This window comes from Moschus berezovskii, chromosome X (genome assembly GCF_049115385.1).
Source record: "Moschus berezovskii isolate FMDL1 chromosome X, NW_MosBer_1.0, whole genome shotgun sequence".
Taxonomy (NCBI): domain Eukaryota; kingdom Metazoa; phylum Chordata; class Mammalia; order Artiodactyla; family Moschidae; genus Moschus; species Moschus berezovskii.
The window spans coordinates 14725722-14751263 of NC_142488.1; the positions used below are offsets into that span (position 1 = coordinate 14725722).

The 25542-nt window shown below is 44.0% G+C and overlaps 2 protein-coding genes across 2 annotated transcripts in view; one reads left to right on the top strand and one right to left on the bottom strand.

Moving 5' to 3' along the window:
- CLTRN (collectrin, amino acid transport regulator) overlaps window positions 1–25542 on the bottom strand; it is a 51755-nt gene that overhangs the window by 16682 nt on the left and 9531 nt on the right. Inside the window, exons 3-5 of the mRNA XM_088834015.1 lie at window positions 20762–20820; window positions 16762–16847; window positions 170–283 (exon numbers count right to left, since the gene is read on the bottom strand). Coding sequence (XP_088690141.1) covers window positions 170–283; window positions 16762–16847; window positions 20762–20820 — 259 coding nt within the window. The remainder of the gene's footprint in view (window positions 1–169; window positions 284–16761; window positions 16848–20761; window positions 20821–25542) is intronic.
- On the top strand, window positions 973–3048 carry POM121L12 (POM121 transmembrane nucleoporin like 12). The gene is made up of 3 exons (XM_088833969.1): window positions 973–983; window positions 2083–2251; window positions 2335–3048. The coding sequence occupies exons 1-3, from the start codon at window positions 973–975 to the stop codon at window positions 3046–3048; spliced, it is 894 nt and encodes a 297-aa protein (XP_088690095.1).

Here is a 25542-nt window from a genome sequence, read left to right on the forward strand (position 1 = left end):
CCTCTGCCCACTCCATGCTGGTGGCCTCTGGCCCACCACAGCAAAATCACTGACATCTTAATAAACAAATCATTGTGAAGCGGAGAGAGAAGTCTTCAAAATCTATGAAAACCGCTGAATTAATCAACAAGTTGATTTCCCAGGAGAAGGCATACTTAACAGTGATTACCTGATGGCTGACTGTACCTCAACAGCAGGAAGGGTGTGATTTCTTGAAGGATCGGTAACCACAAACCAGAACGACACTCGCTGGGTTACATTGCAAAGTAGGACGTGGGAAATTCTGCAGTTGATGAGAAGAAAAAAAATACATTATAAGCAAACAATACCAAATTGCATTGTAATTCCACTTTGGTATTATGACCATCTTAAGCAGTATCTTAGTTATGAATTAACATTTCTACTATTATGAAGACTTGTCTCAATTAACAATAAAATAATATAGGAAATTTCCTTTATTTCAAAATCATAGGCTTGGGGATCTTTCTTAAATAACAAATTTACCCAGAGTAAAACAAACCCAAAAAACAAAAGGAATGACTCAGTGGAAGGCGGCAGGAATTGCAACTTCCATCACTTGTTAGCTGACAGCATCCGTTTCCTCAACACTTTGCCTGGCTTCCCTAATACTGAAGTCTTTTCTGTTTCCTCATCGAGATCTTTCCAGTGTCCTCCTCATTCAGCCCTCCACCTCTCAGAACCAGACAAATCTGTTGATCCACTACTTGCTGCCTCTCTTGGCCACTGTCTCTGCCCTTCTCTTACTCCAGTATTGGGGTCGGCCCAGAAACAAACCTCTGGACTGAAGTACTCTAATCTTTGCAAGCAGGCTTTGAACACTGTTTTTGTAGGGACCAGCTTCCAAGTGTAAACTGGAAATGTGCCTCACTCTACCCTGTATACCTGGATCATTTCTTCTTTCACAAGAAAGAAATGGCATTGGTGTTTAGATTAGAGACAATCTATACAGGAATGGATGAAATGTATGAAGGTAGAAAATCACAGGAGAGTCCACACTATACCAACATTGTCAGGGTTAAAAAAAAATCCTGAATGACTTTCTCCAGTCCTTAAAAATAAAATTTCCAAAAGTGACATTAGCAACCATTCTAGAAGAAACACACAGCCTCTACAGATAGAAGGAAATTCACACTTTTTCCTTAAAATAGCATTCAAGTGCATTGTGTTCTTTTTTACATAATGAAAGAGAATGCCCTTCTGTCAATTTTCTCTAGGTTTCAAGACCTGGAAAGATTATGTTTTTGTTGCCGAACTTCGTCTCTGTTCAACCGTGCCGAACAGAAACACAGAGAAAAGTTTTGGGTGAAGTATACAAGAGTAGCTTTTACTGCTTGTCAGGCAGAGGGGGCCACAGTGGGCTAAAGCCCTCAAGATTGTGTGACCCACTCTGGAGGGGGTAGTGGAGAGTTTCATAGTGTTCAAGGAGCAGGGCATGATGACCTCATGAACAATTCTTGAATTGGTGGCATCAAGGTGAAGTTTCAAGCATCATTAATTTTCAATTTCAACCAGTCTAGGATCTACGTTCTTGTGATCTGCAGTTTTCTTCAACTGGAGGGAGTTGTGCTCTTGCCAGCTCAGTCATTCAGTCGTGTCTGATTCTGGGATACCATGGGCTGCACCCCACCAGGATCCTCTGTCCATGGGATTTCCCAGGCAAGAATACTGGAGGGGTTTGCCATTCCCTTCTGCAGGGGACCTTCCCAATGCAGGGATCGAACCTGGGTTTCCGGCATCTCCTGCACTGGCAGGCAGATTTTTTTTTTTTTACCAGAGACACCCAGGAAGCCCTGAGGGCTGGGGGGTCAGCCTCCTGTAAAAACAATTTAGGAATGTGTTTCAGGCCTTAATCTACATCTTTCAGGGAACAGGGAGTCAAGGGATTCTGCTATGTAGCCGAATTACAGTCTAAACTGTTACCAGGTCCCGAGCCCAAAAGCTATTCTTTGTTTCTATATCTTCACGTTGCCCAATCATTATCTTTTCAGTCGCTGTTTCACGTCAAAAGACAGAATACAAAAACTTGTACACTGTTTCATTTTTGTCCCTTCAAATATAAAGCGCAAAGATTTCAGGCACTCCTAGGCTGATCTGCCCAGAGCCAAGACCCAGAGCCTGCAGGAAGCTTGGAGGAACCACTCTGCTCAGAGGCCAGGGGCAGCCGCTGAGGTCCTGCGTCCGGGGGCACAGCCCTAGCGTGCGCAGGACCCCGAGTCCAGAGGACCTCGAGGTGCCACCGCCACACACGCCAGCCCAACGCCAACGGTCGCCAGACCCTCTTGCGCTTCACGTCTGCCGACCTCGCACGCCTAGAAGCCAAAGCAGCTCGAAGATCCCACCCGCCGCCTGAGCAGCATGGGCAGCTTCCTGAGCAGGTACCTGGGCTGGTGGTTGGGCACAGACAAGGCCGCGCAGCCCCTCCCACGGCCTTGGCCTGCCCGCCTCCCGCAGGGCCAGGACCCAGGCCAAGTCCTGTCCGTCCACCGCTCGCTCCGGGCCCGCAGCCGCCAGGCCCGGGCCCGCAGCAGCCGGCTCCAGGACAACTCGCCCGCCTTGTACCGTAGTCTGACCCGCAGGGCCTTGGTGTCCCAGGCCTGGAGGTGCTTTCCCAACTGGCTGCTCCTCCACCACTTCATGGGGCTGCGCTTTTCCCGCCACCGCAAGACTTTCAGGAAGACTCGCCCGTGGAACGGCCGCCACCCCCGCCGCAGACGGAGCCTGGTGACCATCCAGATCACCCTCCCTGAGCGCACCGGCAGCTTCTACACGTGTCTGCCCAGCCCGGAGCAACCAGACCTCTGTGCCAATGAGACCCAACTGAGGCCCCTCATTCAATGCCAGAAAGGAAAAAGGAGCTTCGACGAGCCTCATTTGATTGACTGTTCTGAGACCAAGAGAAGGAGGCAGAGCCCAGAGCCCAGGCTGTCGGCCTTCCAGCCCGTGTGGAGGAACGGAGTGGTCCCTGCCTTTGTGCCCAAGCCGGGGCCTCTGAGAAGCAGCTTTTGCTGCGGGTCCAACAGCGTCTGAGAATCAGACCTCCGGCCCTGCCTGTGCCTTCCCTGTCCGCAGCCCACCCTGCTCCAAGGCCAGCACCCCCAGCCCCCTACTCCCCCCATCTGCCACCCCCAACCCCCAGGGCAGAGTCACAGAGCCTCCCTGCAGAGATGGGAGCAGACCAGCACTCTCTCCTGGGCCTCCTGCAGCCTGATGTCCCCCTTGTGTCCAGAGAGACAGGGCCTGGCCACCACCTCCCCATGAAACTCCCACCCACAGTTCTTTTCACCCAGCTGAGCCCTGCCCTACCCCTGCCTGAGTCACATATATCGCCAAGCCACCTCCCTCCACCCCAGCCAGCATGTCAGCCCAGCCCCCGAGCCACCCCTCCAGCCTGCAGAGCCCACACTGAAGGGGCACCGCTAATTCCCAAGCCTTCATGCCTTGCTGCCTTTTCCCCCAAGAAGACCCTTCTCAGGAAGGTGTGCTTTTCCCTCTATAACCTTTATAGAGGTTAAAGGTTGCTCTTCTTTTAAATAATAATAAAAAGTCTCATTATTAGTATGAAGATTGTCATTGTCTTCCTTTCAAAGATTCAAATATTAGGATTTTATCCACAGTATGTTTTCTCCACCTTGGCTCTGTTGGGAGCAGACAGTTCTCTGTGGGGTGCAGACCTTGGCATCATAGGGTTTTAGCAGAAACCTTGGTATCTCCCCTTTGGGTTTTCCTGGTGGCTCAGTTGGTAAAGAACCTGCCTGCAATGCGGGAGACCTGGGTTCGGTTCCTGGGTTTGAAAGATCTGCTGGAGAAAGGAACAGGTACCCACTCCAGTATTCTGGCCTGGAGAATTTCATGGACCGAGGAGCCTGGCAGGCTACAGTCCATGCAGTCGCAAGGAGTCAGACACGACTGAGCGACTTTCACTCACTCTCTGGTACCTCTCCTCTAGGTGACAGCACATAACCTACTTTGTGAAAATCAAACCTGTCTCCAGTCACTGCCAGATATTGCTGGGGGAGGAGGGGTGGGGGGGATGGTGCAGAATGACACTGGTGGAGAACCACTGAGGGACAGTGACCTCTGCTGGCAGGAACTGTCAAGCCTGGTCTCCCAACACATGCCATTTTTAAAAGCAGAGCTGAAGAAAATGATATGGTGTGTGCTGGACAATAACGTATCCCCCAACTTGTAGAATACTTGGTGTACAAATGACTCATGCATTGGGCCTTATTATCAGGAGACCCCGGTTCGATTCCTGGACTAGGAAGAGCCCCAGGAGAAGGGATGGGCTACCCACTCCAGTATTCCTGGGCTTCTCTGGTTGCTTAGACGGTAAAGAATCCGCCTGCAATGCAGGGGACCTGGGTTCAATCCCTGAAGATCCCCTGGAGGAAGTCATGTCAACCCACTCCAGATTTCTTGCCTGGAGAATCCCCATGGACAGAGGAGCCTGGCAGGCTACAGTCCATGGGGTCCCAGAGAATTGGACATGACAGAGCGACTTTCACTCACTCTCTGGTACCTTTCCTCAAGGTGACAGCACATAACCTACTTTGTGAAAATCAAACCTGTCTCCAGCCACTGCCAGATATTGCCGGTGGGGTGGGGGTATGGTGCAGAATAACACTGGTGGAGAATCACTGAGGGACAGTGACCTCTACTGGAAGGAACAGTCAAGCCTGGTCTCCCAACACATGCCATTTCCAAAGTCACAGAGGTGAAGAAAATGAAATGCTCTGTGCTAGACAATAACATATCCCCCAATTTGTAGAATGCTTAGGGTGCGAATGACTCATGTTTGGGGCCTTATTAACAGGAGACCCCGTTTCGATTCCTGGGTCGGGAAGTTCCCCAGGAGAAGGCATAGCAACCCAATCTAGATTTCTTGCCTGGAGAATCCCCACGGACAGAGGAGCCTGGCGGGTGACAGTCCATGCAGTGGCAAAAGGTCGGACATGACTAAGAACACAGCACATAACAATCAGACAATGCAATTTTTAAAAAGGAGCTACTCATTTATCATCTTCAGGTTGGCAAAAATCAAAAATGTGACTAATATAAAATGCTTGGAAGGATGCAGAAAATTAGAATCCCAGGCAATGCTGTGGGTATCAATGGGTCCAGCCCTTCTGAAGCGGCATTTAGAAGCTTTTCCTTGAACGAAGTAGGGCCAGGAGGAACACTCTTCCACCCACTCACACCCCACCCAACACACACACACAGATGGTGAGGCGGTTCTTGCCAGCCCCCTTAGTCTGCTGAGAGAAATGGAAGAACCTAAATGTCCACTAAAAGAGGAAGGGATTAAGTCAATATGGTATTGCTACCAAGGGACGGATATTCCACAGATTTAAGGAAGGAAAGAGCCCAGGGTTTCCTCCACGGCTGGGTTTGGGCCCAAGAATTCTATGCTGTGGACGCCCTGTGGGTTGCAGGAGGTTTAGCAGCATACCAGGCCTCTATGGACTAGGTATGAGCAGGACATCCTCCAGTAATAACAATCAAACATGTCTCCAGACACTGGCAAACATTCCCTGAAGGATAGAAATGACCCCTAGTTGAAAACTACTGACCTAGAATTACATTTTTTTTTAAGGTACAAACTCAAAACTACCCTGTCAAATGAAAAAGATGGGGAGTGGCACATTATGGGCAGCACAAGCCATTCGTATCAATTAAGTAAATACAAAGTAACAAGCTGGCATAATAGAGGAGGCCAGAACCAAGTAAGGGGTCATCTGGACACTTTGCCTGTATTATTCCTTCCATCTGAAGCATTTTAAATACCGTTCAAACATGAATTTCAAAATATTTCCCTTCAGAGAGTCGGAAGATAAGCTATACAGAGCAAAGTCCCTTCTCCATCCCACTGAGTACGTTTTCTAAGAGGGCAGAGACAGAAGGTAAACACATAGATGAATGTGCACACTGACAGGTGGGGAGGCATGCTTTGAAGAGAAACAAGGCAGGGGAAGGGATGCACACAACTCCACCCACACACTGGGGCCACAAACGCTTCCTGCCCCATCACCAGGAAGCTCCACTGCCCCTGCCCATGAATTCCAACTCCTCATTCAGAGTTTCCACCAGATGCAACTCTGGCTAAACACAGCACCTCAGCAAATAAAAGGAAAAGCTGTTATCTACTCAGAAATAAAGATTTCCGAATCATTAAAACTGTTCCTACCCTTGCTAAAGCCAACATGTTCAATGGTGACAGTTACTGTTGCACAGCAAATGTCCTGGGCTGAAACTCAATAAATCAAGCTTTTATTCTGAAGTTTTTACTACCCGCCCTTTGCTAGACTTGAGACAAGGCATTTCACTCTGCATCACTTACTAGAAAGGGATTGGGACCTTTGAGCATCGGTGACGCTGCCGTTGACATTTTGGGGAAATTCCTCCTGATGTGCGGCTCTCCTGAGCTCAGCACCGCGCTGATTATCTATCCTCTCCACCGGCTCAAAGCCAGGGCATCTCCAGATCGGCATGCCCCCAAGACACGCCGCGGTTCCACACGCCACCTGGAGGGGCTATCTGGAGGTAGTATGTGCCACATGCAGGTGAGAGACACTAGGAAATCGCTTCTAAAGTGCCAAGGTCATGAAAAACAGAGCAAGCTGCAGATGGTGTCCCAGAATGGGTCAGACTAAAAAGGGGTGCTCTGGGAACAGAAAAAAAAGGACACAGGTTTTAAAAAGGGAAATAAAAAATTCCATAGTTTAATAATATTGAATTCACGTTGATTTCTTAATTTTCATATATCTGTCATGGTGACTTAACCCATTAGGAAACGGGTCTAGAGCAGAGCTTCTCAACCTCAGGACTGTTAACATTTTAAGCTAAATAACTCTTGCCAGTGGCACATCCAACTGTGAAAACCAAAATGCTCCAGACATTTCCACATATCCTTGGGAGCAATGGAAGGATGAAGTCTACCCAGGTGGAGGGCCCCTGGTACACAGGAGTTCGGTAGTACTTTGCAACTTTTTTATAAGTATATATGCATATATATATATATATATATATATATATATATATATATATATACACACATAGAGATATCTTTCTCAGATTTACACAAACACATAAACATACTAAAAGAAATAGAGGAGAAATTTACACATATTCATAGAAACAGAGGAGCAAAGCAGTGATTTTTAAAGCTACCTGGGCATAGTAAAATGATCTCTAAGAATAAAAGAAGGCAATGGAAAAGTAACAGTTCTAACTGGCTTCATTGATAACCACATAACAAATACAAATGTACTTTGAAAATTAGCTGAATTCAACCAAAAGATATTGAGTTCATCCGTATAAGAGTGGCCTTAATAATTATGGAAAAAAATTTTTAATAGTAGTTCTTTTATGTACTCAAATGGACCAAGTATTTATTAGGATATCTCCCAATCTACTATGTCTTAAGAAGCATCATTTCTCCAAAATTGATATGAGCAAAAAGGTGATTAGTTTTAGCTGCTTGGGTCTTCCTCAATAGAAGAATATGTAAGTATTCCTCCTACATGATGGTTTGGCCACAAAAAGTAAGCCTAAGGTTTTAAGCAAACACACCAGTAAGCTTGTGCTCCACGAATAACAACTACAGAAATAGAATTACAGAGATGTGTTTCCATCTTGTTCGGATTGAAGCAGTTGACCAAGGATGGAGTAAGCCTACTTCCTAGAGTAGTAAGGTAGTGGAGAAAGGGCCAGGGGAAAGCACACCCCTGCTCCTGGGGGCAGCTGCAAAGCAGAGGCTGCATGTGAAGATGGAGATGCCCCAGTGGGCTGGGGTTGCCTCCTGGTTTGGAAGATCCTTTGAGAAACTAACCACTGTCTTGGTTCCCACAGGGGTAAGACACTGACCCAGCACGAGATAAAGCACAGGCAGGGAGAGCTCCTCCTGCTGGGACCATCCCCACTACGTACACCACCGAGGGAGTATCCGCCCAGGGCAGTCAGGTGCAACAAGAGGGAGAACGTGGGGGTGGGACACCGTCTCCTCATCCACTGTAGCCCAGGAGATGGGCCCCCGGGTTAAGAGCCAGGGTGTTAAGCAGCCTTCATTCACTCACAGATGCTCACTACGAGCTAACAGTGATGGGCCACTATGGTTAGGGAGGGTGGGGAGAAGACTTCAACTGCAAGGGCATTTAGCGCCCTCTTGGAGAGGATGAGATGTATGGAGAGAGTAATAGGGAAACTTACATTACCATATGTAAAAGAGGTCAGTTCAGTTCAGTTCAGTCGCTGAGTCGTGTCCGACTCTTGCGACCACATGGACTGCATGTCAGGCCTCCCTGTCCATCACCAACTCCTAGAGCTTCCTCAAACTCATGTGCATTGAGTCGGTGATGCCATCCAACCATCTCATTCTCTGTTGTCCCCTTCTCCTCCTGCCTTCAATCTTTCCCAGCATCAGGGTCTTTTCCAATGAGTCAGCTCTTCACATCAGGTGGCCAAAGTATTGGAGCTTCAACTTCAGCATCAATCTATTGGAAGGACTGATCTCATTTAGGACTGCCTAGTTTGATCTCCTTACAGTCCAAGGGACTCTCAAGAGTCTTCTCCAACACCACAGTTCAAAAGCATCAATTATTCGGCACTCAGTTTTCTTTATAGTCCAATTCTCACATCCATACATGACTACTGGAAAAACTGTAGCTTTGATTAGACAGACCTTTGTTGGCAAAGTAATGTCTCTGCTTTTCAATATGCTGTCTAGGTTGGTCATAGCTTAGGAGCAAGCGTCTTTTAATTTCATGGCTGCAGTCACCATCTCCAGTGATTCTGGAGCCAAAGAAAATAAAATCTGTCACTGTTTCCATTGTTTCTCCATCTATTTGCCATGGAGGGATGGGACCAGATGCCATGATCTTAGTTTTCTGAATGTTCAGTTTTAAGCCAGCTTTAAGCCAGGAAAATAGGGAGCCAATGGGAATTTGCTGTATGACTTGGGGGAATTATGAACTCAAACAGGAGCTTGGTATCAACCTAGAGGGGTGGGATGGGGAGGAAGATGGAGGGAGGTTCAAGTGGGAGGTGGCATGTGTATAGTTATGCCTTATTCAAGTTGAGGTTTGACAGAAAACAACTAAATTCTGTAAAGCAATTATCCTTCAATTAAAAAAATACATAAAAAATTTTTTAAAAGACTCTTGAAGATCAAGTTCACAATGTGAGCCTAACAAACATTAAATCCAACACGGGAGCCAAAACTCCCAAGTTGCCAGAATCTACCCACAATCTCCATGCTCCATCTGAGAATTGACCCAGGATTGTGGAGAGGGCAGGACTTCTGAGTTCCATGTGGCTTGTCCACAGTCTTTGTCAGGAGGGGTTCTAATTTTTACCCACAGGAGAATTTCATAGACTAAGCGTTGAACACGATTTTCAATTTTATCATATGACGTCTCCTGGGAGCCTATCAGACACGCTGTCCATCAGCAACTCAAGACTTCTCCGGGCCTGGGGCCTGAGGCCAAGGCCCAGGTCTACCCTTCACTGTGTAAACCTGTATTCCTAAAGAGCCGTCCATGTGGACACTCAGGGACTGTGAAATGAATGGACGGATGGATGAACTAGCAGAATGGAGAAATGAGCTCCACTGTCTTATTCACTGTTTCTACATTATCCCAAAAACAGAGTAACAGAGAAACTAAGTTGGGGGTAGCATAGCAATAATAGAAAAGGAATAAAGGAAAGGAGGGAGATTCTTCCCCAAACCTTTGTTCCCCAGTCACAAATATTCAGACAACGTAACACAGAGGACTCTCTAGTATACGAAGACTCCTGAATATGGCGCAGATAGAAATAGCCAAGAGGGACTGTACGTGTAAAGAGAGTTGGTGCTAAAGTAAGTAACATGAAGACTGATTTACAGATTTCAAGAGATAATTTACTTAGCGACCAAAAGATGCAAATTCCTTCCATTTATGCATCATGTCCAACCAGCATGACTTCTCCCACAGCCTTTCTTCCCAAAGTGACCACAGTGAATGTCCTCTAGGGTTTGCATGAAATGAAAAATCAGGCAACAGCACTTATTGAACTAAACGTGTCTTTTAAAGCATGTTTTGATGTAATAAAGAAACTGAAATACCTAAATCTTTAAAAGTTCTCATCACAAGAAAAAAAATCTTATTACAATGTCTGGTGACAGATGTTAACCATACTTATTGGGGTGATCATTTCACAATACACACAAATATCAAGTCACTATGTTTTACACTTGCAGTTCACAAAATGGGATCTATTACACTTCAATAAAAATAAACAATGAGTGAAACTGCACTAGCACAGCTAATTAGAAAACATACATTTTCAAAATTTGTAAATATACATGGGTGTGATGGAATTCTTCGTATTCACTTGAATAATAATTTTGTCAAACTGTGTCAGAAACAGTAATACTTAAACAATTGCTTCTGTCAGCAAACCACTAAAAAGATAGAAATGTCCAGTCCCTTTCCTAAAGTGTGGGGAGCCCTGGACTGAAGGTAACTGTCTAAGAAGTGGCTCCACTGCCATTTCTCTTCAATGGCACCAGACAGGGCCAACTGGGCAGAGAAGAATCAGGCTCTTGTTTCTTCAAATCAAAGGACTGAATAGGAGCTAGGCTGCTATTTTACAAGCACAAGACTGTTAATCCCCTTACCATGGATATAAGAGCATACTGTTCCTTCTTAGATCACAAGGCTTATCCCTAATTAGACAGAGGAAGAAATTCATTCCGTGCCCTACATCAGTTTACTCAGAAAGAGAACACTGTGCTTGACTTACACTTCTACTTCTCTGCTATAAACAGTAAATTATCCTATAAAAATATTATTTGAGTAAAGGAGGAGGAGAATTTTCTCAGCTGACCTGGAAAATGAACTAAAATTTCATCATAATTTGCTGAGATAATACTTTCAACATTTAAAACTTCCTGTGAAAATATTTTCAAAAATCTGGACTAAACTTTACAACAAAACCTTGAAAACACCTGTTTATTATCTTCAAAGTCCCAAGAAAACTTAATGTAACCTGATCTAATAAAAGCAGAACTTTCTACCCCTTAAGTCTTTTACTTGCATCATCCATTCTACTTTTAAGAAAACTCATGGAAGAGCAAGAAAACCACCTGATATCAAGATCTATAAGCAATGATTTCCAAAGAATTGGTTCCGTCACATTTCATTCACCTTCCATGTCTCCCTGGGCCAGCTGCTTGGCAACGTCCTTTGTGGGCCCTGGATTTATCCATCATTGAAATCTCAGGGCCTATATAGCAGCTTACACAGGAGGCTTCTGCTAGTAGCTACCAATTTCTCTGGCTCCCACCCAGCAGTGCAGCACATGCAGCCTCAGGAGAGCCTGGTGCAGAAGAGTCTTCTGCTTCTCACACCATCGCCTTGGGTGCTCTGTCAGCTCTTTCTCTCGTTTCCTCCCTGCAGCATCTGGAGGGACTGATGGAGCTGGCGTGTCATTTCTGGCTGTTGAAGAGCTCAGGCCAGTCTGATGAAAACCTAGATCAACTGTCTTCCCACCTCTAACACCCAGCTTCCCTCCCCACTGGGCTGGCCTGTGCAGGATGCATTCTGCCCTCCAGGCTCCACTCCTCCCGCCCATAGCCCCTGAGCTCCCCCACTCCTGCTCACTGAGGATGGAAAAGGGACAGGGCAGGGGCGGGGACCTGCAGGAGAGGAAGAGGCCAGCTTTGGTTCCCCAGGTGGGCTCCCCGTGCACCCCCTGCCTGTTGGTGGCCTCATCGTGGCGGGCCCTCCTGTCCCTCCAGAGTGCACCTGGGGCCTTCGGAGAAGGTATGGCGACCTCTGCACTGGCCCTTCCCCTGGCACAGACGATGACTTCCGCCTCGCCCTGCCTGCCCACTCTCCGCCTTCCCTGGGCCCTGCACTTGGATCTTGGGCCCCACAGGCCCGCGCAGCTCCCTTCAGTGGCCTCCACTTGGCCCCAGCATCCATCCGAGGGCAGACTGCTGGCAAAGCCGCCCTCTCTCTCTCATGCAGGCTCGAGCTGCCTTCGCCTTCAGCTTTCTCCAGCTGAGAGGCAGGCACCAGTCTCTATTCCACCCACAGGACGGTCTCAGTGCCTGGACACACTCCCATGGTGTCCAGAGCTCTAGGCGCTGCTACTCTGGTGCTACTCCTCAGAATGTGCGGAAGTCGGGGAGCGACGTGCCCATCTCTCCTCTCACAGACGACTCCTCTGTCTACTGGCGGCTCTGTGTGACGTCAGGTGGGCAGGGGAGCAGGCAAGATTGGCACCAGTGTGGCCTGGGAACCAGCTCTTCACATGACCCAGCTGTCTGCTCCCTGTGGGCTGTGAGTGAGACTGCTGTCACCCATGCCACCCGTCCTCCCGGGAGGGGGGTGGAGACACCCTGCCCCTCTCTGCGGGCCCACACCTCTGCCTCTGGGACCCCTGACCTTCTCTCCCACTGCCTGCATGGGGTCATGGTGACTGGACGTAAGTCCTGCATGGAGGCGGCCAGGACCTCACTCTAGAAGGAACACCCTCCTGCAGAGTCCATCCAGGTTCTACTGGGTCAAGGGTAGGCCGCTCATAGGTTCCCAAACATGCAGAGGAGACACTAGCCCTGTGTCATGGAGGTGTTCATGCTTGATATAAGAGATACTGTAGTTAGGACTGGGTAAAAGCTGGGATGAAATTGAGAGTCTTCATTACCCTGTTAATTGCTATATTTAGTGAGTTGCTGTTGAGTTGCTAAGTCATCTCTGACTCTTTGTGACCTCATGGACTACAGCCCTCCAGGCTCCTCTGTTCATGGGATTCTGCAGACAAGAATACTGGAGTTTGTTGCCATGCTTTCCTCCAGCGGATCTTCCTGACCCAGGTATCGAACCTGTGTCTTCAGGGTCTCCGGCAAGGGCAGGCAGGTTCTTTACCACTGAGCCACAAGGGAAGCCCTCATTAGTGAGTTGTTCTTTACATTTTCCATCCAGTACACCTCAGTATCTCTAAGTTTTCTGCAAAATCCATAGAATAAGCAATGATTTGATAGGAAAAATAATTTTTTAAAAACTGGCAAATGTTCACAATTTGAATCCCTGAAGCCATCCTCAAAGGGATACATCCCACCCCTCTAGAATTCAATCTGCTTGACACTGGCATGAAAAGACCTCTGAAAGGCAGATTTAAAATCTGATCCATTTGCCAAGCTACTGGTGTTTTTCTGTTACCTGTCACACTTGGGAGAGGCAGTCTGACTGGGAAGTTGTTTTCAATCCATCTTGTGTTGTGTGGTCCCCTTTCCCAGAGGGCCACCTGCTCATGTAAAGATGCAGCCACCTTTAGGGCAGCACCTGTACTGCATCTTAAACACATCCTGATTCATTAGGCAGCCCTTATCACTCAGCCTTCTGACAGCAGTACTGCTGAGACTCAAGCTGAGCATTTACCAGGAAAAATTTGTTGAACCCCAATCTAGTTGTGCACTTTTCAATTTTTTTCAACTGATATTTGCAACAAAAGCTACTATATATGGCCTATGCACCCAGTTAAAACATCTCAGCAAATAAGCCAGATCATATATTCACAGACTCCTACAAGATGCAGGATTGGGAAAATAAAACATTTCGAAAGTGAATTTCTCAAAATTAATCTAAAATATTATGAATTTAAATTAACTTTTCCTAAGAATGGAAGCATGATTTAAAATAGTCACAAGATGAAATTTTGCACTCAGAGGAAGTAAGAGTATAATAAAAAACAGTATGTATAAATTCTGCTGATTAAGAATAACAGTAAGATTAAAAGAGACTAGTTGAGGGGTTTTAGCATTGTGAGATGACCAATGGCTTTTTTTCTTATGTTTTTCTTTTTTTAAATTGAGGTATAGTTTATGTACAATATTATATAAATTTCAGGGGTACAACATATTGATTCATAATTTTAAAGCCTATACTCCATTTACAGTTATAAAATATTGGCTATATTTTCTGTGCTATACAATATATTCTTATATTTTATTTATTTTACACACAGCAAACTCTACCTCTTAATCCCATGCCCCCTGTCTTGTCCTTCCCCCTTCCCTCCCCCCTTTGGTAGTCACTAGATTGTTCTCTATATCTGAGTCTGTTTCTTTTTGTAATATTCACAAGTCTGCTTTATTTTTTAGATTTCACACAGAAGTGATAACATACAGTATGTGTCTGACTTAATTTCACTAAACATAATACCCTCCAAAGTACATCCACATTGTTGCAAATGGTAAAATTTCACTCTTTTTTCTGGCAGAGTAGTATTCTGTGTGTGTGTATACACTATCTTCTATATCTGTTCATCTGTTGATGGGCACTTAGGCTGCTTCTGTAGCTTAGCTAATGTAAATAACATTGCTATGAACATTGGGATATATGTATCTTTTTGAATTAGCATGTTTCTTTTTTCTGATATATAACCAGGAACGGTCTGCTGGGTCATATGGTAATTCTATTTTTAGGGGTTTTTTTTAACTTTTTGAAAATAGCATCTTTAAAGTTTTTACAGAGGTAAAATGTTAAACTTAAAATAGGTCATAGTACATCAAAATACTAAGTTCTCTAATTGTATTCCAAGATGGTCTTTAAAACATAATATCCCATAAATTACAGAAGAGCAACCTTGGTCTGCAATTGTATAGAATGAATGTTCACAAACATAATAAATACATTTACGCCCTTACACATATTTTTAGTTTTTTGAGGAAACTCCATACTGTTTTCCACAGTAGCTGCACCAATTTACATCCCAACCAACAGAGTACTAGGGTTCCCTTTCCTCCTTATATTTTTCCTTTTTGATTTTTTAGAAGGCAATCTTCTACTTTTTTTATTTTAAAAAGGATATTAATATCATTTCAGAAAGAATGCTTCAGTTTAAAGGCATAAGATAAAAGCAAATATATCTTTTCTAAAAATCTATAAAATAGGAGTAGAGTTCACTTACGGCATTTTTCTTTTACCTTACACCCCCTTCTTTTAATTTTTTGAATCATGTGAATATGTTACATATTTTAAAATACATATGTGTGTGAACACAAAAATCCATATATTGTATGTTTGTTCCTCCAAATGTTACTCTTCTGTTTATTCCTTATATTCACAGCTCACGCATAATACATTGTGGCTTTAAGTAGGAACAATAAATAGAAACCCTCTTTGCTAGGTTTTTAACAGAAGACAAAAGAAGAAGCAAACAGCAGACCAAAACAGAAGACTTCATTGGAGGATATAACTTTCATCAGCAGGTACATTTCCTTCCGAATTGTAAAAAAAATTCTGAAATGAGATAAATTCATCTCTAATGACCCAGGTAGAGCTGAACTGAACCAGCTATCACCACATACTGGAGTAAAAGGCAAGATATTCAACACCTTAGGATCTGGTACCTACTAATCTAAACAGTCCATAGCTGCAGACAGCACAAACAGCCATGAGGGTGTGTGAGCCTACCCAGGCAGGGCCTGATTCTGTATTTAGTGTGAGGAGCAGCACAGAAAAATGTGTGCTGAGAGCACGCCAGCTTCCCCTTCCAGCCCATTAATCAGATCAGTCCAGTCATTTCACCTCTCAAGGGGAAAAGTGAAGGAAGAGGGTAGAGAGAAACCAGGAGTGTTACCCTAATCACAAAGAGAGATGAAGAGAAACATCACAAATAGGGAAGATTCCTCCAGAAGAAAAGACAAAAATATAAAACTGTTCAGTTCAGTTCAGTCGCTCAGTCGTGTCCGACTCTTTGTGACCCCATGAATCACAGCACGCCAAACTTTTATGAAAATAAACAAGGTGCTATGACAGATACCAACAGTACGATGAACCTATACATATGTAAATTATTTTCAAAATGAGTGTTATGGATTTATCCTCCTCCCCAAATTCATATGTTGAAGCTCTAACCCTAAATGTGAATGCATTTGGAGACAGGGCCTATAAGGAGACAATCAGAGTTAAATGAGATGTCATTTAACTGATAGAAAGGATTAGCACCCTCATCTCTCCCGCATGGCTCACAATGATTGTTTCACATTTCCTTCAGCCCCCACCGCACCCCCACATCTCCCTGCTTTCCCTTATTCCTCACTTCCACTAGGCACTCTTGTTTCTTCAGCAATAGATACATCTCAAGTCATGCACTGACACATGTCCCCCCTCCTGACTCCAGAAAAAGACTCCAGAGTGCTCATTCTCTCCCCTGCCAGTTCTCCTTCAAGCAAGAAGAGATCATGTGAGCGCACAAAGATTTGGTGGCACCTGCAAGCTGAAAGAAGAGGCCTCAGATTGAAACCTACCTTGTCAGCATCTTATTCTTCAACTCCCTCAGCTGCCAGAATGGTTAGAAATAAATTTATATTGTTTAAGTCACCCCATCTATGGTATTTTGTTAGGGCAGCCAGAGCAGACCAATGAGGACAGAACTCTTTTCTTTCCATCTATCTATCGTATCAACAAGAAAAATATACATAAAACAGAAATGTAGAAAGCTTATGACATATAACTACAAATTTTTATATTTATCTCCATAGTGCCTATTGAATGAAGAGCATTATTTGAACATGATATAAACTATAAGCTGACCTAGATTATAAAGGTTTTTTTAATGTTAAAATGTGGGTCCCTTAAAAATTATATTTAATTAATTTATTTAAATAAATTATTTTCAAGATTGAGTTCTGAATTAATTCTATCTCAAATAATACTGCAAACAATCAATTAAGACTTTTCATTGTTTACTTACTCAGTTGTTTCTCTGTTGGGAACTTTTCTCATGGAGAAAGCCACCATTGCTTTGAAGAGATACTCTTCATTTGTATCCCAGGCATACTGAAAGAGAAGTAACACAGAGAAAGCAAAGTAGAGAGGCATGGAATAAAAACTGATCCACTGGGTTGCAACTGTGGCCACAGTGGTGGTGGTGTGTGTGTCTGTCTGTCTCTCTCTTTCATCTTATACAAAAAAAGACTGGGGACCATGATAAATCATGTCACTATAACATTTAGGATAGAATCTCCTGGTTATTCTATCACTGCAAGCGTGGTGTGTTTCCCACTGCATACTCTTCTTCAAAATCTGCAGTATTAGTAACCAGTCAACAAACAGGGCATTTGGACATCTCATCCTGTACGTAAACAGTTGATTCCTTTTCATCCTTTCTCTCTTCCCTCATAAACTGACTCCCCATCTCAGCTTCCTTTCTTGTATTAATACCAGTACAAGTTTTCATTTTCTTAGCTGAAAACTTGAGCATATGTGCGTGTGATGGGCTGAATTGTATTCTCCCACAAAGAAATTTGTGTATTAAAATCCTAACCCCCAGTACCTCAAAATGTAACCATATATGGAAGACAGTGTCTTTACCCAGGTGATTAGGTTAAAATCATATCATTATGGTGGGTCCTAATCCAATATGATGGGTGTCATTGTAAGAACAGGAAATTTGGACACAGACCCAGAGGGAAAACATGTGAACACAGCCACCTAAAAGCCAAGGAGATGGGTCTGGAACACATCCTTCCCTCACAGAACTCAAAAGGAATCAACCCTGCTGACACCTTGATCTTGGACTTCCAGCCTCCAGCATGAGAGGAAACAAATTTCCATCGTTTAAGCCACCGAGTCTGTGGTACTATTACAGCAGCCCTAGCAAACTAAGGTGGCTGACCCATTTTAGGAGTGTAATCTAGCTGACCACATATTTTAGGTGTGCAAGCACAAAACAGTATGGCTTAACTCAATTCATGGTGACCTACTCCCAAATTGCCTGGCATCCCCTTAGGGGTCTCCATCAGTTTTCTCTCCCGCATGGCTCACAATGATTGTTTCACATTTCCTTCAGCCCTCACCGCACCCCCACATCTCCCTGCTTTCCCTCATTCCTCACTTCCACTAGGCACTCTTGTTTCTTCAGCAATAGATACATCTCAAGTCATGCACTGACACATGTCCCACCTCCTGCCCTCCTGACACCAAGTACAAAACTTCTTCCACAGGCACATGCCTTATCCACATCCTCCCCCAAGGGCCACATGTGGTGTTTCTCCTCCGGTCAAAGGCTGTTCCGTCCACCTCTATTAGGAATGCTTCCATTTGGCCCTTCTCTGCATCTAAACTATATCAGTTTCCCTCTGTGCAGTCAATGCTGACTGGAGGCTGTTCATTGACTTTGAACTATGCTTAAGTCTTTCCCATTAAAATAACAAAACCAAATTGCTTTATTCAGTCCTCCTTCTACCAACTGTCGTTTCTCTCCTGCCCTTCACAACCAAATTTCTTGAAGGAGTTGCCCATCCTTCTGTCTGCACCTGGTCACTGACCACGAATACTGAACCTCCTCCACCTGCCTTCCAGTCCCTGCACTCCACAAGGCAGCTCTCTCACATTACCAATGATCTTCACATTGCTCAACACAATGAGCAGTTTTCAGTCTCCCCTCGCCTGGCCCCTCAACAGCACTCAACACTCTTGAACACTCCCTTCATCTGAAAGCACTCTCTTCCCTTTCCTGACACAGCATCCTCCTGGTTTTCCTGCTGTCCCTCTGCCTCCTTTGCAAGTTCCCCCTCCTCTGCAAGGGCTTTAAGAATCACAAAGCTCAAGGCCAGCGCCTCTCCTCTGGCCATCCTCCACCTTCTTCATCAGCACTGTCACCATCACCTCAGTGCAAGAGACAAGGGAATGGGTATCTCAAGCCAGTTCAATAATGCCTCAGACTCAGTAAGTCCAAAAGCCATGGTTTTCTTATCTATTCTCAGTTCCCGGAGTCATAAAGGGGCCATCATCCATCTAGTTGCTCATCCTGGACCTATCCTCTTCCCTCCCTTGTCATCCCACCCCATGGCTCTCAAATCCTTCCACTGCCCCTCTCTCCATCAACACACCGGACTCCAAATGGCCATCATCTCTCACCCGTACTGCTCCAATCACCTCCCAACTGGTTCCTTCTGTCTACTCTAGTCTCTTTGAGTCTGTCCTCTACTCTGTGGCCAAAGTGTCTTACAAACACACATTCTGTCATGACACCCTTTCCACAGAACTCCCACTTGCTTTAGAAATAATACCAAAACTCAACACAATCCATACATTCTTTGGCCTGACCCCTCCTTTCTCTCGAAGCTTATTTCATGCGATGCTCCTCTTCACTGCTCCAGTTCCAAACACCTTGGCCATCCTTCCACCCTTCACTCTTCCCATGTTCCTCCCTTGTAATAAGCCTTTGCATGTGCTAGTCCCTTCACCCTCTTTCCTTGTATTCCCCAGGTTCACTTCTGCTAGTGTTTTAGACCTCACAGTAAATGCCAGGTCCCGTGGCCTCTAATGAGGCCAAAGTCCCTGTGGACTTCTCTTTCCTGAAATGCATGTCAAGATTGCACACTTGCATTTGGTTCATTGGATATGCAACCAATCCCATGACTATAAGCTCCCCAAGGGGCAAGAATAAGTCTGGTTTTAGCTGTACCGCATCCCAAGCATCCAGCGTGGTGCCTGCCCTCAGAGGATTCTGGGAAAAGCAATCCTACGCACTAGCCGAGATGGTGGATTCGGCCATCAAACCTGACCACTACCCCCTGCTGACTTGAGATCATAAGTAGGTCACTTATTGTCTTTGCACCTCTGTTTTCTCATCCACCTAATGAGAATAGGAATACCCATGTCATCTTCCTCAAAAGGTTATTGTGAGAGCTAAATGAACTAATGTGGGCAAAGTGATTAGAAGGGTCCCAGGTAGAAAGTAAGCTAAGTTCTCAAGGAATGCTGGTGTTAGAATGATTATTACTCACTGAGTGAACAAAATGGTGGATTGCCTTGCAAACCGAATATGTCCAAGTTTCTTCAGCATTTCTTTTTATCATCTCTAGCCTGAGGCATCTTACTCTTACCTTCTATTGGGGAAAATTTTCACAGACCACACTGGCAAACTGAAACTAGAATGACACAACTCCATCTCATTAATTCGAGCGTCTTTACTGTTCCTATCGGAGAAGGCAATGGCACCCCACTCCAGTGTTCTTGCCTGCAGAATCCCAGGGGCGGGGGAGCCTGGTGGGCTGCCGTCTATGGGGTCGCACAGAGTCGGACACGACTGAGTGACTTCACTTTCACTTTTCACTTTCATGCACTGGAGAAGACAATGGCAACCCACTCCAGTGTTCTTGCCTGGAGAATCCCAGGGGCGGGGGAGTCTGGTGGGCTGCTGTCTATGGGGTCGCACAGAGTCAGACGCGACTGAAGCAACTGAACAGCAACAGCAGCTTCACTGTTCCTATAGCTACCACAGCCCCATGAGTGTTTTTTTAAGTTAAATTTCATAAACATATATTTCATGCTGCTATCTTGATATTTGATAACTGAAAACAAGTGACCATAGAAGTGGAACATTTTGTGCCATGAAAGATCTTACGTGGATGAAACATGCTCTTTTCAATGATGAGAAAAGTGACTGACAAAATTCGAATGACCACCACGGTGAGGAGCAGAGCCCAAACCAGGCCTGTTTTGGGTAGTACAGAACTTTGCATATTTTCCAGCATACACCGTAGATTAAATACTTCAGGCAAAATCACTTTATTAACAATTTCTATTTTACTACAAATCTTTTTGCTTTAAGAAAATATCAGATTTGACATCTTTAGAAGTAGTTTGTGCAAGTTTAAGATAACTATGCACAGAGGCTCATTATCAGAGAAAGCAGTGTTATTAGCAAACAAAATTTTAAAGGAACATGCAGGATCTGCACTTACGGCTTTATCTCCCAGGGCTGTTCTGATACTAAGTCTCACTTTAAAAGCATTTTCTGCATCTGCCAGAGAGAAAAAAGAGAGCAGTACATGATGATAAAATCCGTCAAAATGGAGCCTGATAAATCCTAATATTTAATGCAACTCAAATCAATAGACCCTGGTTCAATTCCTAGGTTAAGAAGATCCTCTGGAGAAGGGATAGGCTACCCACTCCAGTATTCCTGAGCTTCCCTGGTGGCTCAGCTGATAAAGAATCCACCTGCAATGCGGGAGACCTGGATTTGATCCCTGGGTTGGGAAGATCCCCTGGAGAAGGGAAAGGCTACCCACTCCAGTATTCTGGCCTAGAGAATTCCACGGACTGTACAGGCCATGGGGTCGCAAAGAGTCGGACACGATTGAGCGACTTTCACTTTTTTTTTTCTCAAATCAACAGAAAACAGATTGCAATTAAACTGTCCCCAAAACTTCTGAAAGTTTAACTGCAATCATCTTAGATGGTTGAAATTTTTTTTTCAAACTCATAAAACATTCACAGGCTCAAGTTTCAAGCCACAACACATCAGCAGATTTAGAAAAATAAAGAAGTCTTTCAGTCAGAGACTTGTCAATCATTCAGAAAACTGTTAATCTATTTTGAAGTTTCAAGGCTTACATACCTGGTTGACAGAGATCAGCACGAATAGCAGTTACTAGAAAAAAGAGCAGCCACAACATTCTTTCAGAGTGGAAAACACAAGGCAAACGGAGGGAAAAAAAATTCACCCTTCACTTAAAGCTGTCTTAGCCATTCTGTGACCCGGATTAGAATATGAAACAAAGAGGCAAGCCACCACCTAAAAGGTTTAATGATTAACCCCCATCATTTGGGTTAATACTTTGATAGAAGCAGCCCATCTCCTGTCAGTTATTTATGAAAATCTGTTTGGAAAACAGATTAGCTGTCCTTCCCAAACTCTACCTCCAAAGAATGTTTTCTCTCCTGACTCAGAAGTTGGAATCCTCCCCGGCCCTTTCTTCTGTTGTCTGGTTAAATGCACAGTGGAAAGAATTAGTCCTTTCTGGAGGTTTACAATGTGAACTCTCTGTCTTTTCAGGGCTGAAGTATCTGGCTTATAGATAGTCTATCTTAATTTAGGAAACAAACATCACTCCTTTCTATCTCTGGTGAACAAAGGACACCCTTCTAAGACTGGCTTCATCTGACTCTCACCTCCACAGGTAAACATTCAGGAGAGCCTCCAAATCAAAGAGAATGCTTTTGGTCAGCACTAAGGTCTGGCAGTTGTGTAAAATTAAAGTTAATGACATGGAGCAGTGCTCCCCAATGGAATATTCTGTGATGATGGAAATGTCCTATATCTGCAATGTATAGTATGCATACATCACATATAATGTACTAGCCACTAGGCACAGGTGGCTGTTGAGCACCCAAAATGGGGCTACTGCTGCTGAGAAACTGAATTTTTGTTAATTTAATGTAAAAATATGTGGCTAGTGACTACGATGGTCAGTGCAGTTATACAACAGTAATTAGCAACTACCTACCATGAACTGGGGCTTCCCTGATAGCTCAGTTGCTAAAGAATCCGCCTGCAATGTGGGAGACCTGGGTTCAATCCCTGGGTTGGGAAGAGCCCCTGGAGAAGGGAAAGGCTGCCCACTCCAGTATTCTGGTCTGGAGAATTCCACGGACTGTATAGTCCATGGGGTTGCAAAGAGTCAGACACAACTGAGCAACTTTCACTTTCACCATGAACTAGCTTCGCTGGACTATTCCTCTAATCCTCAAAACAGCACCCTGCATTGCTGTGTTATAATCATCTCACATACGAGAAAACCAGGGATCCAGTGTTTAAGGCACTGGTGGCGCAGGAGTGGAATGGGTGTCGCTTCACCAGCCTGGATGACTTATACCTGAGCCCTATCTCCACCATGCTGAACTGGACTGTGTCTTGGGTCATCACTGGTCAAAACGGACATTGTAACAAAATCTGAGATGCTCTGAGGACTACGGCAGTGAGTAGAGAAGAACCGGCCCCTCGTGGGCATTCTACGAATGCCAATCAAGCCCCCAGCAGGCCTTCCTCTCCACCACGCAGCCTCTGCATGAGTTCAGTCCCCAAATTCTACCTTGTCGCTTAAAAACCATGAATGGAAAAATCAGATTGGATGACCCCACTGTGAAATAGAAAATTTGGATTTTTAAAGAAACAACAAGAAAAATATCAACAACTACACTTCTCATTTCCCCTTCCTGGTTAGGGTGCTAGTTTATTATAGATGACCCACTGCTGTCAGCTAACTCCACTTAAGGAGCTCTTCTTCATCTACTTCACCTCGGTTGCCAGGGCACAGAGTCGGGAAAAGTTGTACCAGAGAGAGACGTGGCCAAAAGTTAACCCAGTCATTCCAGCAATTTCACTATTAGGGGAAATGAAGATTTCCTAGAAGGAAGGGCCTGCAGAACTAACCCCTGAAAACAAAGTTAGACTAGATGAGCTTATCTTAGGAAATGTTAGACCAGATATCGGCATCCTGCGGGGAGGAGAGTGGCAGGGAATAGATAAGAGATTGTAACAAAACTCATTATTTGCATATAGTAAAGCCTTGGAGAGATAGGAATCTGATTTAGACTTGCTTTAGCTCAGACGGTAAAGTGTCTGTCTACAATGAGGGAGATCCGGGTTCGATCCCCGGGTCGGGAAGATACCCTGGAGAAGGAAATGGCAACCCACTCCAGTACGATTGCCTGGAGAATCCCATGGACGGAGGAGCCTGATAGACTACAGTCCATGGGGTCGCAAAGAGTCGGACACGACTGAGCGACTTCACTTCACTTCACTTTAGCCTTAAGACTTCATAAAAATATCAAGTATCTCTTTTGCTTTTACTTACGAGGACTGCAGACAGTAAAACAGTGAAATGTATTTAAGCCATTCCTTTGAAAAGAGAAGAAACTCTCTTCTCTTTTGAATTATGATTTCTCAATGTTTGTTGCCTCATTTTAAAAATCAACAGAGAAAAGGGCAACAGAAGTTCTGTACAGAACATAAAGAGAAGCAAAAAGAGAAAAGTACAAAATACCGATAATACCACACATACGGATGACCAGTGTGAATATATTTTAATAGTTGAAACACATGTTCCTTAGCCTTGGATCTTCTTGTGTGTTCTCTTGTGACGCTATTGTCGTTTGATCTCATTGTAGTGGCCCCGTGAGAACAGGGCAGCATCACAGTGGGAATCACACGGGCCCGTGTCTTCCTCACCCTAACGGGAATGCTGCTCCCCACAGGGCCTGGTGAGTCATTTCACTTTTTTAAATATAATTATTTATTTTGGCTGTGCAGTGTGGCTTGTGGCATCTTAGTTCCCTGACCAGGGATTGAACCCATGCCCTCGACAATGAAAGCACGGAGTCTCAACTACTGGACAGCCAGGGAATCCCCCAGTGAGTCACTTTAAATTTGATATATCGTAAGGTAAAAGCACCTTTTATTCCTAACTTACTGAAAACTTCCTTTTGTCAATAACTGACATTGAGCTTTATCACCTGCCTTTTCAATATCTCTTAATACGATCCTAGAATTTTTACCACTTGGCATGTTATATTAAAAAATTTCTTTAGGTTGATCCAATCCTTAGATAAGCTTAGCTTGATTACTTCTAACCTGCTTCTGGACTTACTTGCTGTGTTTGTTTTCCTTAGCTTTTAAAATCCATTTTCATAGAATACCATTTAGGTTCCTATTCAAGTGCTGATTCATTTTTCCAGTCCTTACAGCACCACCTTGAAAAATGGTACAGAACGATTTGTAACATTATCTACATTTACAAATACTTGAAAATTGCAGAAGAAATTAAATATTCAGAGTTGAAGAATCTGGACTATATATATTTTAGAGGAAGAGTTCTTAATTTTAAAACTTTCTTTTAATGTCATTAATTGCAGGTTTCTTATTTCTTTCCCTTTTTACTGTTTACAATATCCAACAGAAGCATTCATTTCATTAAGATTTTCCAGTCTTCTCATAGACTGTATACAATATATATCTCATAAAATACTCCATTCATTGTTATATTCCCTTTATATTTCCCAGTTACATATTAATTTTTTCCTCATTTTTCCACTGTTCTTTCCAGAGATTTACCTACTCTTTTTGTTGGTTAATCAAAGAAGACCTTGCATTTAATTTTTAATTCCTCTGCTTCCTGATTCATCCAGCTTTACAGTTATTCTTTACTCTCGCCATCATACTGGTTTTCTTGTTCTTTTTATAACTCTTGAACTGGCTAATAGGCTTATTTATTTTTAATCTTTCCCAGTTAATATGAAAATACTTGTGACTATGAATTTTCCTTGGAATATTGTTCTTGCCACATGACATAACAAGTACAAATGTACAGCGATCTCATTCTATTTTCTAAATAGTCTAGCAATTACAGTTTTAAATTTTCTATATCCTAGTATTTAGAAAAGTATTAGAAAATTAGAAAAGTATTAGCAAAAGAAACAGCAGCCAAAAACAAAATGATTAAAAATATTGCCTTTTATAGGTCCTGTAAGATGAATAGAAAAATAAAACATTTAATGATAAAATGAGATACTGTCAATAACTTGACTTAAAACATGAAGACTCTTCCTTACAAGGTCTGGATCAGTTGAAATGTACTAAAAAAGATTTAAACAACCAAAAGGCTTGAGAGTTCAGTAAAAGTGGTGAACCCAGAACTAGATGCTATTGTTCTTGACTCTCAACATAATGGGGCTTTTTCTT

Bases quoted from the DNA above. Each gene is read 5' to 3' on its own strand.
- POM121L12 (XM_088833969.1), top strand. The intron at 2,252-2,334 runs GTGCCACCGCCA...TCGCACGCCTAG, and splicing joins CGAGTCCAGAGGACCTCGAG to AAGCCAAAGCAGCTCGAAGA.